The 18,718-nt window shown below is 43.3% G+C and overlaps 1 protein-coding gene across 1 annotated transcript; it reads right to left on the reverse strand.

The window, feature by feature from the left end:
• Window positions 1–417: 417 nt before the first annotated feature.
• On the reverse strand, window positions 418–18,075 carry LOC121373547. The gene is made up of 5 exons (XM_041500223.1): window positions 17,424–18,075; window positions 7,431–7,872; window positions 5,191–5,428; window positions 3,605–3,870; window positions 418–2,054 (listed from the first exon to the last, which is right to left on the reverse strand). The coding sequence occupies exons 2-5, from the start codon at window positions 7,870–7,872 to the stop codon at window positions 1,300–1,302; spliced, it is 1,701 nt and encodes a 566-aa protein (XP_041356157.1). The 5' UTR covers window positions 17,424–18,075; the 3' UTR covers window positions 418–1,299.
• Window positions 18,076–18,718: the final 643 nt, after the last annotated feature.

Below are 18,718 nucleotides of genomic sequence, written 5' to 3' on the forward strand. Positions count from 1 at the left end.
GATAGTACAAACCATGGCCTTTGTTGAACCAGTTATGGATCACTGGTCGGTGCAAGTGGTTTACACCTACCCATTGAGTCTTGCGGAGCACTCACTCAGGGTTTGGAGTCGGTATTTGGATTAAAAATGCCATGCCTCGACTGGGATCCGAACCCAGTACCTACCAGCCTGTAGACCGATGAAAAAGAAAGAAATGTTTTATTTAACGACGCACTCAACACATTTTATTTACGGTTATATGGCGTCAGACATATGGTTAAGGACCACACATATTTTGAGAGGAAACCCGCTATCGCCACTTTTATCTTTTATTTGCGCTTCCCACAGGCAGGATAGCACAAACCATGGCCTTTGTTGAACCAGTTATGGATCACTGGTCGGTGCAAGTGGTTTACACCTACCCACTGAGCCTTGCGGAGCACTCACTCAGGGTTTGGAGTCGGTATCTGGATTAAAAATCCCATGCCTCGACTGGGATCCGAACCCAGTACCTACCAGCCTGTAGGCCGATGGCCTAACCACGACGCCACCGAGGCTGGTTATGTATGCAATAGAGTCCGGGAAGACAACCATTCCTGTGGACTTGTATTCCGTTTACACCGGTTCCGGCGAACACTGTTGGCCTCAGATCAGACAGAAATTTGTCCGTGCAAGTAGTCTGCTGTTTGACTGTGATTATTTCATGACTGTTACTTCTCAGACGCGTTTTTAAAAGTATGAGAAATGCATTTTGTGATATTAAAAACACCAGGATAACCAAAAACACTTCGAATGTAAGCAAAATGATAAACTAAACCATGAAATCTAAGTAAAGTATAATTTTAGTTATAAAAAACCCAGCTATAATGGTAAAAAATATGCCTTAGTGTTTAAAAACTAGGGTATGTCCCTTTAACCATCGAGCCAGTGATGCAACTGAAGTTGATTTAAAATAGGTGCATACACTCTGTTAATAATTAATTACTGTAATCAAAATATTAAAACAATTAAATGTTGCTGAAACTATTTCTACACGTTGTTGCTATTGTCCAGATTTTTGTTTATTTAAATTCACTCCTGTCTCCATTTTCGGTAATAATTGTTCTAAAATGTGTCTCTTCGTACCAGGTCTGTAATTATCGTACCGGTTCGGATATCAATCCTGTCTGGTCGCACACCGATCTCGCCTGGTCACCTTTCATCTGGAAATTGGATATGCTTTCTTTCTTTTTTCTTTCTTTGTTCAGGTGGGGTTTTTTTGTTTTTTTTAGTATTATTTTAGAAAAATATCATTTTGGTAATAATCGCACGGAGGTGTTTTTAGTCAAGCAGATTTGCTAAATCCTGTTGACCTGAATTTACCAGTGCCTTTTTCAACAAGTCTATCTTGTGGGCTTTTGTTCGCATCAGCTGCAGAATTTCGCGATTCTTTTTCCGCCTGTCTGCCTTTTCCATCGCTTGTAGCTTGTACATCTGATCCGATGTAATGACGCCAAATTCGAAGAGATAATCCAGGACGATATCTGGTTCCATTTCATCCAAAAACCGTGTATAATTATTTTGGATGCAGCTTTCTAGTTCTGATGATGTAGACAGAGCTTTGGACTTAGGGGCGGGCTGTGTTTGTAACGTCACGAATTCTGACAGCTGCCTCTCCAGATCACTGATCTTGTCGAGAATCACTTGGTTATTCGAAGATGAGGATTCGATGGAGATCAGCTTCGTTTTCATATCTCTTAGCATTCCCCTATAATAGTTACAGTCGTCCTGCCTGTCCGTCCGCCCGTGTCGTGTCGTGCGACGCAAAACTGCTATCTGATTGCTTATATCGCGTACAGTTAACTCTACTTCCGGTTCAGGTCCACTAGCGCCCTCTGCTCCACCACTTCCGGAATTTACTCGTCTTCCGGTAGGCTGTTGTTCATCATTGTTTGGAATAAGTATGCAGTATTCGGAATATTCCTGTTTTCCTGACGATGTTCTATTTGTGGGTTTCTTGGTGTTAACGGCAACTGGTGTTAAATAGCCATCATCGACATCTTCTTTAATTTCTTTAATTTTAGGATAGTCGACCACTGAAAATAAACAAATAAATGAATAAATAATAAAAAAAGCAAACAAACACACAAATTATTTTATTTTTTATTTTTTTATATAGAATAGATAAATATTAAAAAAATAAATAAATAAAAATAAAAAAATAAAATAAATAAACAAGTACTGCTAAAGCAATACACGAAAAATAGTTCAAGGGCCAAATTCTATTTGTGTCAGAGTTATGTCCCTTTAATAAATTTTCATACGTCACGTCGCGTCGCACGCGTCCAGTTAGGATATGGAGATTGAAATCAATGATTTCTAAAATAATCCCTCGCGTCGCTCGGATCCGGTTAGGATACAACTTTTAAGTTACTTAACTATAAGCACTAGGGCTGTAAATACGTTTTAGTTGGAAAAGACGTTTAAATGTATTTTTGAAGATGTGTAAGAAATGGAATACTACATTCGTGTCCGTTAGATACCATTTATCTTTCGCTCGTTAGTTAAAGTTTGTTTTGTTTAACGACACCACTAAAACAAATTGAATAATTAATTATCGGCTTTTGGATGTTAAATATTTGGTAAATCTGACTCGTAGTGATCAAAGGAAACCCGCTACATTGTTCCTAATACAGCAAGGGATTTTTTATATGAGCTTTCCCACAGACAAGAAAGCACATACTAGTTTACTAGAGGCCTATGATCAGTTGTGGTGCACTGGTTGGAACAAGAAAACCCCAATCAGCTGAATGGATCCACCAAGGTGGTTCGATCCTGCGACGCTTGTCGTTAAACAAAAGAAGCAAACAAACTAACCGTTTCTAACAGACACCCATGTGGTAGTTTCGTGATTTTCGTGACATTCATTCATTTTCATAAATTATTTTCATACTTATGTTCAATTGAGGGGTTCACGTACGCTGTCCTGGGCCCACACCTCAACTATCTGGACTATCTGTCCAGGACAGTAGGTTAGAGGTTAGTGATTGAGAAGTTGGTGTAATGGCTTTACACCTACCCATTGAGTTGTTAAAATTCGCCATGGGTGGGAGCCGGTACAGGGAGGCGAACCATGTAACTTTCAGTCTTAAGTCCATTGGCTTAACCACTACACCACCGAGTCCGTGACAGTCGAAAGCTTTCTTATTTTTGAAGAAACGTGAATGAATGAATGAATGAATGAATAAATGATTAATGACACCCCAGCACAAAAATGCACATCGGCTATTGGGTGTCAAACAAAGGTAGGTATATGAATATTATTAATTTTAACTTATTTTCGTACTTATAATCCATTTAAGGTTCAAGCACCCTGTCATGGCACACACTTCAGCTATCTGGGCTGTTTGTCCAGGACAGTGGGTTAGCTATTGTTATTGTTATTGGTTAGTGAGAGAGAAGAGGGTGTAGTGGCCTTACAGCTACCCACTGAGTCGTTAAAACTCGCTCTGGGTAGGAGCCGGTACCGGGATGCGAACCCTGTACCTACCAGCCTTATGTTCGATGGCTTAACCACGACGCCACCGAAGCCGGTTTATACACATAATAAAACATATTCCATGGACTTCAGGTTTATAAAACTTACTGTCTGGTGTACGAAGAACTGACGTCAGAGTTAACTTGACCCGGAAGAGTTCAAAGTACACATAGATGGACTTTGACAGGTCAAGACCGGTGACGTCACACAATTTCTCGTCCCCGCAGACCGTGTACGTTATCTTCCTGTCTTCCCTAACTTGAACAATGATCGTTGCCTGAGTGTTTTTCAACGTCGTTAAGGGAAGTAACTCCCTCGTTTTGTCTAGTTCCAAGCGTTCAAAGTCAGCCTGATCTATTTTTAGATCTCTGGAGCTGATGACAAAAATAGCATTTGTTAATAAAGAAGTAACATTTGTTTATAAATATACTATGAACTTATGAAGGCAAGGGGATGATTTGTTCATTTGAAACATTAAAGTCGACAGGCCCTAGTTTCAACCCGTGAAAATGAACACTAAGTTTAGTTAATCTACAAACCTGCAACACATTTGGATAAGGTTATAACAGAAAGAAGCTAAACTAATTGACGTTTAAAGGCATACTGTCACAGATTTAAGGACCTTATTTCTCTAAAAATTGATAATAAATGCAAATTACATTAATTGTTGGAAACCAAATCTAGCTATCGCATCACCTTAACTGAACCACGATGGAGTGAAATCCATGTCATCCCTCTCGGCAATTTTAGATTTTGAATTATGGACCATTGCCATAATTCAATTATTTTTACAATATGTCATTAATAAATAGTGTATGGTGGTTATGAAGATGGTTGAATATAGTACGTTTAGGGACAAATCAAATTATATTTGTTCAGGTAATAGTTTGTTTGACCATTAAATGGGTCAGTGGTCTGTGACAATATGCTTTTAAACAGGGAAATATCATCTAAAATAACTAGAGCTAGTCTCGATAACCATTACTTCTGAGACGTGCGTTTTTAGAACTATAAAACATGAATTTTGGAGTATTACAAAACCCTGGATGACCACAACCACTACAGGTGTATGAGAATGAATATTCTAAATCAAATAATCAAAAACGGCTTTAATAGTGAACAATACGACGTAGTGTTTACAAACAAGGGTGTGCTACTTTAAGGCTGGGATTAGCCTCAGTATTAGACACAGCATGCACATATTCTTGGATATAACGTGCAAAATGTTTATTCTTCAAAGCATGAAAAGTCTAAACTCAAACGATTATTTTATGTACAAACTGCGACGGTAACATTTTAATGCAAATAAGCACGAAGTCGTACTCCCTCCACAACCCCCCCCCCTCTCTGTCCCTCCCCATCCTTCTTTCTCTATGTGTCCATCTCTCCCTCCCCCTCTCGCTCTCTCCATGCCCCCCTCTCTCCCTCCCCATCCTTCTTTCTCTCTGTGTCCATCTCTCTTTCTCCCCCTCTCCCCCTCTCGCTCTCCTCTCTCTCTCTCTCTCTCTCTCTCTCTCTCTCTCTCTCTCTCTCTCTCTCTCTCTCTCTCTCTCTCTCTCTCTCTCTCATATACACACACACACACACAGACACCCCCACCACCCCCCACCCACACACACGAAGATACTCCGTCATCGATTATGTGGGACTAGATTCTACTGCGGAGCGATAATATCACACAGGAAGATAATTACCTGAAATTGCTCATGTATATTTTGATGTACGTCCACTTGGCATCTCTGATAGGCTCCACCTTTATCTCGATTACGTCCCCTTGAACCACGGGGCGATCTGTACAGCAGATGGAGCTAGGGTTGATATGTTTTAGCTTCGCGATAGTCGAGTTCGAACAAAGACTGACGTTCGGACCGCAGACAGAATCGAAACAGAAAGGAGAGCCTCGCTTTGACGATGATTTTTTATCACTTTTGTCTAAAAAAACAAAACAAACGAAACCAAATATACCTATAGTCCGTCCGTCCGTACTACAAAATTTACTACAAGTTATTTATTTCTGAGCCGATTGTTTTCTAAATTGCACACAAAAATAGTATTTTGTTGTTATTTCCAGAAAACCTTTTCGTTTCTTCTTACGTCGAACCAAACTGAAATTATTTACAAATAACATTTTTATAGGAGGATGGGACGGACTGTAGTCTAATCGGCTGGAATTTTATCGTCGATCACCGGCCATGGTTTCTGCCAGATGGAAGACAAAATTACGTACCCTAAAATCTTGGAAATAATTTGTATAATTTTCAGAATAACAATAGTTAGAAAATGATGTTTAAAATTTGTCAACGCGCATAAAATACAATGGTCAATTTCAAAACATTTAAACCAATAGTCCGTCCCATTCCCCAATAAACATGTTGGTTTTTTTGTGTAAATAATTTCGGTTTGGTTTGACGTAAGAAAAAAGTAAAAGTGTTTTGGAAATAACAAAAACCGACAATTTGTGTGTGCAATTAAAAAATATTCGGTTTAGAAATAAATAAAACTAATACATACCATAGTAAAACAAGAGTACCGATGAGGTACATGATACGCCCGTTATTCGTATCACAGTGACCTAGAAATTGTATGTGACATACCACCATCCCAAGTTGTTCCTACATGTGAGATCTGACGCTCCTGTATGCATCTGTATGCAAGATATGGTCCGGACAAGGATTTGCTGTTATGTACAGCAGACCGTGAAAAGTAGGTCACAGTGACCTAGTAATAGTACGCGACACACGGCCATCCCAAGTTCCTATATGTGAGATTTGATGGTCCTGTATGCATATGTATGCAAGATATGGTCCGGACAAGAAAACGTTAACAGACGGACGTACGGACGGACGTACGGACGGACGTACGGACGGACAACGCCATGCCATAATACGACCCATCATAGAAATAAAAATAACGTTTACAGCGTTATGGCGTCCATTTTGGTTTATGGACTGATATCGTCTTGCTTTCAGACTAAGCGTCGTTTTCTTACTATGATATGTATTACAGTTTTATTTGTTTATAAACTGATTATATTTAAACTGCACACAAAAATGGTTGATTTTTGTTATTTCCAAAACACTTTTTTTTTCTTCTTCTTACGTCAAACCAGCACAAAAATACATCGGCTAGTGGGTGTCAAACTATGGTAACTGCAAACATGAAATGATGAACACATCAATATAAAAATTCACCGGGATACATGATACAAATCGGTAATTTTGCCTTTAATAACTATTATGTATGTTTGTATGTGTGTATGTATGTGTGTATGTATGTATGTATGTATTGATGTATGCATATATAAGAAGACAAACCCAAACCACAAAATATTTTACAAGAATTCCATCAATTAAACTGGATACACAATTACAGGTACGGTAGCAATTTTTTCCCCACACAATCTATTATGGATTTTTATAATCGAATAGAATAAAATAGAATAGATGTTTAACGACACCCCAGCACGAAAAATACATCGGCTATTGAGTATCAAACTATGGTAAATGCAAACACATAAAGTGATGATCAACATCAATATAAAAATTCAACAGTTAAAATAAAACACAGTGTAAAGAACTGCTAAAAATACAAATATCAAAGATAGATAAAATTAAAATTTCGAATAAAAGTCAGTATCACGTAAAAATTGTAATAAAAGTTCTGGATGGAATCGAAAAGATTCCATCACATTTCTTTGACCAAATATATATTTTCTAGTTTCCTAGTACGACTGGTATATCAAAGGCCGTGGTACGTGCTACCCTGTTTGTAGGATGGTGCATATAAATGATCTCTTGCTACTAATGGAAAACAGTGTAGCGGTTTTCTTTCTAAGACAGTCAAGATTTCTGCCAGGGGGTAAAACGGGTATGGCGTCATACCCAAGTTTTTTTGCAGATTATATATATTTTTAAGTTAACCTTTTAAAAGTTACCTTTTCTCAAGAGTTTCACTTCAATATCTCCGAACAGCAAATCACAGCATAACCAGCAGTCAGGTATTTTAAACACCTCCGATTTGTTATCTCCCCCTGAGTAGAACGTCACTTCCTTCGTGGACGTCTTTTCCAGTCTTACGACAAAGTTATTCTTTTTTAACCGGAAGTGGACCCAGTTGTCTCCCACGATCCTCACCGGGGATTTTTTCCCCAAAATATCATTTTCATTTGGTTTCGATCTGAGTAATCCGATGAACATGTGCCCACTGCCAGTGAGTTCCAGCTCGATTATCTCCCCTTTCAGAAGCTGTCGGTTTGTGACGCAGGTTCCCCAATGTGCAGACATTTCCCAAGTGGACGTGGACATTTTGTCGCCCAGGAGAACATTTTGCCCGTGAACGCTTGAGAACCGTAAGGGTGTCGATTTCGCCAACGCCATCTGTAAAATTATTAAAGGAAAGGATAAGAGCCGCGAAATCAGGAAGTGGGTAATGGAATCACACACACGAACACACGCACACACAAACACGCACGCACATACACACACACGCATGGGCACACATATGTACACACACAAACACGTACACACAAATACACACACACGCACATACACACACGCACACACACAAACACGCGCACGCACACACACATATATATATATATATATATATATATATATATATATATATATATATATATATATATATATATATATATATACACACCTCTAGCAGCTACTTTTATCCTACCAAATAATCTTGTATAGTTAAAGTTTGTTTTATTTAACGACACCACTAGAGTATACTGATTTATGAATCATCGGCTATTGGATGTCAAATATTTAGTAATTTAGTCTTAGAAAGGAATCCCGCTACATTTTTCCAGTAGCAGCAAGGGATCGTTTATATACACCTTCCCCACAGAAAAGATAGTACATACCACGGCCTTTGATATACCTGTCATGGGTCACTGATTGGAACGGCGAAATAAAGAAAGAAATGTTTTATTTAACGACGCACTCAACACATTTTATTTACGGTTATATGGCGTCAGACATATGGTTATGGACCACACAGATTTTGAGAGGAAACCCGCTGTCGTCACTACATGGGCTACTCTTTCCGATTAGCAGCAAGGGATCTTTTATTTGCGCTTCCCACAGGCAGGATAGCACAAACCATGGCCTTTGTTGTACCAGTTATGGATCACTGCCATGCCTCGACTGGGATCCGAACCCAGTACCTGTAGACCGATGGCCTAACCACGACGCCACCGAGGCCGGTACCATTAACTAGGTCAGTGGTCTGTGACAATATGCCTTTAACTCAGTTATATACCAACAATAGGTCAGTGGTCTGTGACAATATGCCTTTAACTCAGTTATATACCAACAATAGCAACAACAATAAGTGGAACATGGAAACTATGCAGAGGTTGAATGGAGTTCTTTTGAGAACAAATTAAGAGAGAGAGAGAGAGAGAGAGAGAGAGAGAGAGAGAGAGAGAGAGAGAGAGAGAGAGAGAGAGAGAGAGAGAGAGAGAGAGAGAGAGAGAGAGAGAGAGAGAGAGAGCAGTGGAATAGAGATAGAGAGAGAGAGTGATGTAAGGTAGGAGAGATAGAGAGAGTGAGCGAAGGTAGGAGAGATAGAAAGAGAGAGGTGGCAGAAAGGATGGGAAGGAGAGAAAGAAATAGATAGACAGACAGACAGACATGCAGACAGACTAGATAGATAGATAGATGGATAGATGGATGGATAAATAGATGATAGATAGATAGATAGATAGATAGACAGCTAGATAGCTAGCTAGATAGACATAGACAGATAGAGAGAGAGTACTACATGATTGGCGTTAGATACATTTATCTTGCATCAAGTTGCGTATATTGAGCGCCCCCCCCCCTCCCCGCCCAAATCTGTACCCCTCTTAACTGTGGGAAGTATTGCCACCAGAATAATATTCATTTGCCTGATGGCTAACCACGACGCCACCGAGGCCGGTGAAAAAGAAAGAAAGGAAGAAAATATTACATAAATAAATTAAACTTCCGGATCCACAAATGAACCCCACCCCACCCCAATATTAAAAAAACTAAAATAAACCCACAAAAAACAAACCAAAAACGACAAAGGAACCAACTGCCCCCCCCCCCCCCCCCAAAAAAAAAAAGAAAAGAAAAGAAAAGAAAAAAAGCCCACCAAAAATCTCAACAAAACAACTAAACAAACACAAAAACCCTCACAACAACCCCCCCCAAAACCCCCCAACAACAACAACAACCCCCCCAAACCCAAAAAAAACAAAAACAAAGAAACAAACCAAAACCCTCCCAACCCCCCCCCCACCCCCCCCCCCCCCCTCCCCACAGACAGCCAATCTCAATATGTTATTAACTGTCAATAAATATATAAATTTGTTTTATGGGTGTAACAGGTTTTTATTTCTAAAAGTTCTATCAGCTATCTCTCAAGAGCAATTTGCACAAAGAGACATCGAGCACATAATATATATGTCTTCAGCCGAGACCTATTATGACAGCTTATTCTTAGTGCATACGGCTTATTTTGTCTGACTCATTTTGTAGATTGTCACGGCCTGCAGATATGACTAGTTGGGAAACTACGGGCGTTAGAAAAATCAAGATTGGTTCATCGAATCTGTTAAACGTCATTAAAAAAATAAATGAAGAAGCTAAAACCAAATCCATGCGTAAGCGTAAGCGCTATCTGTCCTATCTGCCAGTCTGTTTATTTGTCTGTGTGTCTATCGATCGACTGATCCATCCATCCATCCACCATCCATCCATCCATCCATCCATCCATCCATCCATCCATCCATCCATCCATCCATCCATCCATCCATCCATCCATCCATCCATCCATCCATCCATCCATCCATCCATCCATCCATCCATCCATCCATCCATCCATCCATCCATCCACCCAGCCACCCACCCAGCCACCCACCCAGCCACCCATCCATCCACCCACCCACCCACCCACCCATCCATCCATCCATCCATCACGCCTCTGTCTAGATTTTGGGGCGGGACGTAGCCCGGTGGTAAAGCGTTTGCTTGTTGCGCGGTCGGTCTAGGATCGATCCCCGATGGCGGAACCATTGGGCTATTTCTCGTTCCAGCCAGTGCACCACGACTGGTATATATATATATAGGCCGTGGTATGTGCTATCCTGTCTGTGGGATGGTGCATACAAAATATGCTAAAAATGTAGCGGGTTTCCTGTCTAAGACTATATGTCAAAATTACCAAATATTTGACATCCAGTAGCCGATGATTAATAAATCAATGTGCTCTAGTGGTGTCGTTAAACAAAACAAACTTTAACTTTAACTGTCTAGATTTCGCCTGAACACCTAAATGAATTTGCCTACAACTAGTATTGCACTGTACCATTTTTTTTTAAAATTAGCCTCTTGAAACGGGTGTGTGTGGGGGTGAACCCGAACCCTTCGAAACCTCCAGCCTACCCTAGTTTAACCCGTGAAAATTAACACCAAGTTTAGTTAATCTACAAACCTGTAACACATTTGGATAAGGTTGTAACTGAGTGAAACATGAGTCTGTTACTTTGAAATGGTGAAGTTTGTGCGCGAGATGGTTGTCCATTTCTTTTACGACGTAAAGACACACACGTGTTGTGTCCGGACTGTCGGTCTTGTTCTCAAGACCGTCAGTGTGAGATCTGCGCCACGTGGTCTCCTGACCAGTGGGTTCGGTTCGGTTCGCAGACTCAGGTTTCGGGTACCAGCAAAATCTTGTCGTCTGCTTCGGCAGTAGTCGGCAAGTCGGACTTAGTGGGTAGGTCCCATAAGTCTGTAGACACTTCTAAAAGTGTCCGGAAAGGGGGGAAACACAAGGGTGTTTCTTCTTCGGTCCGTGTTACGAGTACAGTTACAGATACTTCGGGAGCGCCCCCCCGGGCTCCTATTGTGACCGTGGTACGTGAGCCGTCTTCGTTAGTGACGGCGCCTTCTTCTGTTTGTGTGGCTTTCGTCGCGGGCGTCGCCATCGTCGTTACGGTTACCTTTACAAACAGAAGGGGGGCAGGGTGGAGTCGTCGCGGCACCGGTTTTGACGACTTCATCGGTTACCGAGCACATGCACTCCGTTGTGCATAGGTCCACTGCTTCATCCGCAGAGCAGGTGGCCCCGACTTTGCCTTCGATTGCTGACAGTCGCTTCGGCACCTCAGCATTCTCAAGGCCCGAGGAGAGTTCTGCCAGTTTGCTTCGAACTGAGCCAGTTGTTCCGATGCCGGGATCCGTCTCTGATGGCATCCCGACCGATGTTTACCGTTGGGTGGAGGACTCATCCCGTTTGGGTCCTCCGTTTGCATATGTTTACCCCAAGGGTCCGGTGACTTCGGTAGCAACGGACATCTCCTCACAGTATGCACCGTCTTTGGTCCCTACCTCTTCGACTTTACTCGATAGAGGACGAGGTTCGCGCAGATACCCCTCGGTTGGGGGTACTCTGTGGCCGCAAACTCCGACCGTTCCGCACTTGGCGCAGGAACGACCGTTAGGCTTTCAGGAAACGTTGTTTCGGAGTTTTGTGGAATTTTTGAACGCTTCGCCTCAGTTGGGATCATTGCTTTCGCAGACGGGACCGACGGGTGCGGCTCCCATTCCCCCCCCCCCCCCCCTGGTTTTCCGCCAAAACCAGCAGAAACTGCGTCTCGACAGCAGTTTGACGATGCAGTTAGGGATTGTCGTTCGGTTCCTATTGTTTCCGTCTCGGGAGACGCTGCCCCAGGGGCGTCTCGATTAGGGGGAGGAGTCCATATCGATCTTCGGGATCCAGTGGACAGTGACCTGGCTTCAGAGGAAGCGTCGGTTGGACCGGATTCTGTCGCTGACCCAGCTCTCTCTCACTTCGGTTCGGAAGTAGAGGAGGAGTGCGATTATCCGGCGGTTCTGGCTTTTGTCAGGGACCAGGTCCGACAGGTATGCGGGGACGCTATACCTCAGGTTGAGGCCCAGCCTACATTCAAGGGTGTCTCCTTCGGGAACCGTTCTTTGAATTTGGTCACTCCTCGTGAGGAGTCGGGTTTACCACTTGCACAGGAGGCGCACAGTTCACTTTGTGACATTGATGTGTTGATCACTGGCAGTGATCGTATCCTGGGAGTGGGTGTTGATGAGTACCCAACGGCACTGCCTACGGGGAAAATCCTAACGGGAGCGCGCATTTTTCGTGCCGACTCCTATGAGACATTGGGGGCGGATTTTCTCGAACATCCGGCGGTCGTTCCCGCTAGTGTCCGAGCCGCTTGTTCCCCATCGCCGCATGTGTCATTGCCAATCGCGGATCTGGAATCGTTCGAACGGCTGGCTAAGTCGATGTTCCAGGTTAATAACCATTTAGGTACGTTCCTATTTGGCTTGGATAAGGCTGTCGAGAGCCTTCCCGCGATGGCGAAAGGCTGTTTGGAGGCTGCGTCAAAAGCCTCTGAGCATATCGCTCAGTTATCTGGCCGATTGTTTGCGAACAGTCTTTTGTTACGGCGTGACCATTACCTGGCGGGTTTGAGTGCGTCAAACGTTGCGAAGACGTTTTTTCGTACACGTTCGGTACGGGAAAATTTACTTTTCGGTCCCGATTTTAATATTGTCCTAGACAAGGATTTGTCGCGACCAGTCCCGAACACTCGACCCTCAACCTCTGGTAAACGTCGGTCCACGTTTTCGGGGTTCAAGCCTCCTCCTGTAAAAAAGGCTGCTTTTTTACAGTCGGCTCAGATCCCTAGGGTTCCTGACACTAGGAGGCAACCAGGTAACAACCCGTCTTCCGCTAAGCGAGGACGCAAACGTCGTACTGTGTTCCGTTCTCAGTCCACCAAAGGCGTTGCGCCTACGGGTGGTAAGCGGTTGGGGTGAGGGTACGTGAACGATCGGCAGTTGCTTTCGGAGGTACCGTTAGCAAACATACCCGTGGGGGGCAGGCTCCGCCATTTCCTTCGAAATTGGTGCAAGCTGCCTGGTCTCGACCCCTGGGTTCTGTCGGTCGTTCGACACGGTTACAAAATACCCTTTTCTTCGAGCCCCCCTCTTACTTCCACTCCGAGAATGCCGCCGTTACCGTCCGCGGATCGGCGCGTTTTAGTGGAGAGTATGATTGCCGAGTTTCTCGACAAAGGGGCCATCCAGAGAGTCAGTCTGGACACTCCGGGATTTTATTCTCATCTTTTCTTCGCCCGGAAGAAAAATGGGGAATGGAGACCAATCCTAAATTTGAAGCCACTGAACGTCTACGTCGATGTTCCTTCCATGAAAATGGAAACGGTTCATTCGGTCCGGAACCTGCTTCAAATTGGGGAGTGGGCTGTGTCGATCGATCTGAAAGACGCATACCTCCATGTCCCGGTGCACAAGGCGTTTTGGAAGTTTCTGCGCTTCCTGTTCGACGGGAAAGCGTACGAGTTTCGTGTGCTTCCGTTCGGTTTGGCGACGAGTCCCCATGCTTTTACACGTGTGGTAAAAGCGGTGGTAGGTCATGTTCATTTGTTAGGGGTTCGAATGCATACCTATCTGGACGATTGGTTGATCCCAGCTTCGTCGCAACAGGAGTGTCAGACCAATGTCGGGTTGGTTTTGGACACGATCCTCCAATTGGGTTTTATTCCCAATTGGGTGAAATCGGAGTTAACGCCGGCTCAGATTTTCACATATCTCGGAGTGGTCTTCGATCTTGTGGTAGCGTCGGTTCGTCCCACCGATGCGCGTATCCACAATTTCCAAACGTCGGCGCGACGTTTGATGGGGGAGCAAAGTACTACGGTACGATCTCTCCACGTGGTGTTGGGCCACCTCGAATCTCTGGCCTCATTGATCGTGCGGTTCAGACGATTCAAACGACCACTCCAGTGGCATTTGTCCCCACGGTGGGACGGTCACAATTGGGACACGATAGTGCCTCTGGGCCCATGGTTCACTCATCCGATACAGGAGTGCCTGTCGGACAAGTGCATGTCCCTATCGGTTCCGTTGCACCCCCCTGCTCCGGATCTGATCCTGTTCACGGATGCGTCGCTGCACGGGTACGGGGCGCATCTGTTGGATCAACACATTTCAGGGGTATGGAATCTCTCCGAGAGGAAGCTTCATATCAACTGTTTGGAGATGGAGGCAGTGCATCGTGCCTGTCTTCATTTCCGGTGTGTTCTTCGACACCGTCGAATTCTGTTGAGATGCGACAATACGTCGGTAGTGGCATATCTCAATCGTTGGGGTGGAACCAAATCGGAGACTTTGGGTCGCAAAGCTCTTGCGATTTTGGAATTCTGCGACCAACTAGGGACCACTCTGTGGGCGAAACACATTCCTTCATCGGTGAATGTGTTAGCAGATGCCCTCAGTCGACATACCCCTGTTCAGACGGAGTGGATGTTGAACAAAGGGGTGGTCGCAGCGGTTCTTCGGGTGTGGGGGCAGTCCACAGGTGGACATGTTTGCCACACGGTTGAACAACCAATTGCCGGTGTTCGTGTCCCCGGTACCGGACACATTGGCGTTGGAGTACGACGCGTTAAGTATGGATTGGACGGGACTGGATTTTTATGCCTTCCCTCCTCCTGTCTTACTCGGCAAGGTGTTGACCAAAGTGGTCCAAGAACCTTGTCACGTGACGTTGATAGCTCCTCTGTGGGTGGCGCAGCCCTGGTTTCCACAGCTCCTGTCACTGTTAGTGGCAGTCCCATTCCGATTACCAGTGTTGTCCGATCTACTCAGCCAGCGACTGAGTCAGACGGTGTGGCATCCGAAGCCGGAGGTCTTCCGGTTTCACGCGTGGAGGTTATCAGGGCTTCCTTGCGACGCAGAGGTTTTTTGACAAGAATTGCGCATCTCGTCTCTTCAGCAAAGCGCAATTCTACCGAGTCGGTTTATCAGTGTCACTGGCGTATGTGGGTTCGTTGGGCGAACGCACGGGATTTCGATCCCTTATCGCCTACTGTCAACGATTTAGCGGAGTACTTTCTGGCGTTGGTCCAAGAAAGGAAACTTAAAGTCACGACAGTGAAAAGTCACAGAGCTGCGATTTTCACTACTCTTAAACAGTGTGGATGTCGTGACTTTTCTACCAACTTGGTGTTGCATGATTTACTTAAATCAATACAATCCACGGTTGAACGACCTTCCATTATTCCGAAATGGAATGTCTTTCTGGTGTTGCATGCTCTTAAGGGTGCGCCTTATGAGCCGTTGAGGTTTGCTAGTCTTCGTGCCTTGACATGGAAGACTCTGTTTCTGGTTTCACTGGCAGCTTGTCGTCGGATCAGTGAGATACATGCTTTTTTGCATGATTTGGTTGATTACAATTCGGACGGGTCTGTCACTTTACGTACCGACCCTATCTTTGTTGCTAAAAACCAGTCTCCAGGGGAAGAGTTTCCACCTACTGTCATTCACAGTTTATCTCGTACACTGTCATCTGATAACTCGGATAGACTTCTTTGCCCGGTGAGAGCATTGAAGTATTATTTGCAGCGTACGAAAAACCGGCGGCAGGGTAAAAAGAGATTGTTTATTTCTTATACCATTAGGCCGGGTGATGTCACAAAAAAAAAAAAATGCTTTGTCTCGATGGATAGCAGCTACCATCAAGCTAGCATATGAGATGGCGGGTGATCATGTGTTACGGAATTTCTCTGTTAAACCACATGAGATCCGAGCCATTTCTGCTTCCCTGAATTTTCATGACTCTTTAGATATTATAAAGGTCATGAATGCAGGGGTTTGGAAAGGACGGCACACTTTTGACCGTTTCTATTTCCGGGATATGGCGGTTGGTCCTGACGGTACGCGTAGGATCCAGACAGTCATTGCGGCTCAACACGTCGTGTCTGTGCGCAGGGCAACGGAAAGGGGTCGACCTCTTTTCCGTCCGACTGCCATCGATTCACGCTTCGGACATGTTTAACACTCCACCCTTTTCTGAGGGATGGGGTTTTTTGTAGTGTTGTCTACCATTTCCTCTCCCTGGGGAGATGTTTTTCCTCCCTTTCATGGGGATGAGTTTTTCTTTTGGGAAGCCCCTTTTTATTCCCAAAAGTTTTTTGACTCCTTGTTACCGTATGTCGTGGTTCGTCCTATCTCCATGTCATTACTTCAAAGGAGCTTTTTGGGTACGGGTAAGTCCTCTATTTTCTTACCTCCTCCCATTAATGTTGAATTCACGTGCTCTAACGGTGTCATTGCACGTCCGTTATAGCATATTTGTTGTGCTAGCACAGTAAGTTGAATAAGACTATTAGAAAATTTGTTTCTAATTTTCATTATTATTCATACTTACCTAGTGCTAGCACAACAAACTATACCTCCCACCCACCCCTATGAGGCTTTCCCTCGGTGGGTGGACTTTGAACCGAGAATGAAGTTACAGGTAGCCCGTGCAAGGATAGCATTGCGCATATCCGGCAAGGGAGAGAATTCTGCAGTGTGTAGGTATGACTCAGGTTGAATAGCATATTTGTTGTGCTAGCACTAGGTAAGTATGAATAATAATGAAAATTAGAAACAAATTTTCTAATAAAAATGCACGTACCTCTGAAAAGTAACGGCTATGAAGACGAGCTGTAGTCTATTTTTAAGAGTAGTTCAATGTCGTACATGTCAAATGTATTTTTCTGCATAAAATATTAGTGACTGTATATTAAACGTGTTTCTGATCGTTCTAATATTTGTACTAGGTTAACTTTCATTTTAGTTCCTAAAATATATAGTTTTTCGTACGTACGAAATTATTTGAAGATGAGATCCAGTTTGGGCTTCTTACAAATATTAAGACGACCAGAAACACATTGAATATACAGACACTGATATTCTAAACAAGAAAATATATTTAATGTGTAAGTTTAATCGTAGAAATATTTTATTAGTCGAAAACATCTTACAATGCAGCAAACTCAGGAATGTCCCTTTAAGAGTAAGTATAACCTAAATTCCAGTGTGAAGATAATTTTACTTACCGTGATATATCTTTTAAAATGATTGCTCTTCGCACTCTTGTAGAGTTCCAACTGTCTGTCGCAAATCTATCGATATGTGATTGTCAGTGGCAAACCTATAAACATTCGATTTTCCGTTGCATCTACAGATATTTGATTGTTACAATCTGTAAATATCTGATTGTCTCTTGCAAATCTACAAACATCTGATTGTGTCTCGCAAAGATATAAATATCTGCTTCTCTATCTGAAATCTATAAACATCCGATTGTCCGAGGTAAACATCTGTTTGTTCCCTGCACATCCAGAAACATCTGCTTGTCTATCGCAAATCTATAAAACATCTGGTTGCCCGTCGGGAATCTATAAGCATCTGTTATTGTTCCGTAACAAATCTGTTAACACTCGATTGTCCGTCACAAACGTATAACTATATCATTGTTCCGTAAAAAATCTGTAAACGTCAGATTGTCACAAATCTATAAACTTTTCTAACTGTCCGTCGCAGGAGTTTGTAGACGTCTGTCACATTATAAATAGCACGTTTCCCAGAACATCATGTTCCACAGCCTTCTTGAGCCCTCGGACGTTAAGAATGAATGTACTGCAAGGGTAACCCGAGACACCCGAGATACCCGTCACTTCCCGGTTTAAACCACGGATGAAGTTGGTGTACGTGACGTATCGTGTCATATTGACCTATTTATAACGTGTTCCTTTTGTTAGACAGCTGCACAGGGCTGCGCTTCGTCAATACGGTTTTGTTTGCAAGCACTCGCTAACAACTGGACCGCTTCTACAGCTGCTATATTATCGTTAACGCACACGAATAGACCGATTCGCCACATAACATTTTAACAATTATTAATACAAGGGTAACACAGGATCGGGAAGCGGAAGGTAGCCCAGTGGTAAAGCGCTTGCCTGATACGCGGTAAGACTAGCATAAGCGTACGGGACAGGGAGGACGGGGTGGTGGTGGTGGTGCTGTGGGAGTACGGACAATTGCTCACCGGACAATTGCTCACCGGACAATACCTCACCGGACAATTGCTCACTGGACAATTGCTCACCAATAAAGTGAGAAATAGGACAATTGCTCACTGAACAATTGCTCACCAATAAAGTGAGAAATAGGACAATTGCTCACCACAATTGCTGATTTGTTTATCAATACAAATTTAATTTAGGTTATGGTATGTGTGTGTAAATGGTTGGGTGGGAGTGGGAATCTCTGATATTATCAGTGGGTATGGTAAACTCAGTTTATTAAACACCTTTAAATAAAATAACAAAATTAATTCTAAATCAGCTAT

Source organism: Gigantopelta aegis, chromosome 5, assembly GCF_016097555.1.
Source record: "Gigantopelta aegis isolate Gae_Host chromosome 5, Gae_host_genome, whole genome shotgun sequence".
NCBI lineage: Eukaryota > Metazoa > Mollusca > Gastropoda > Neomphalida > Peltospiridae > Gigantopelta > Gigantopelta aegis.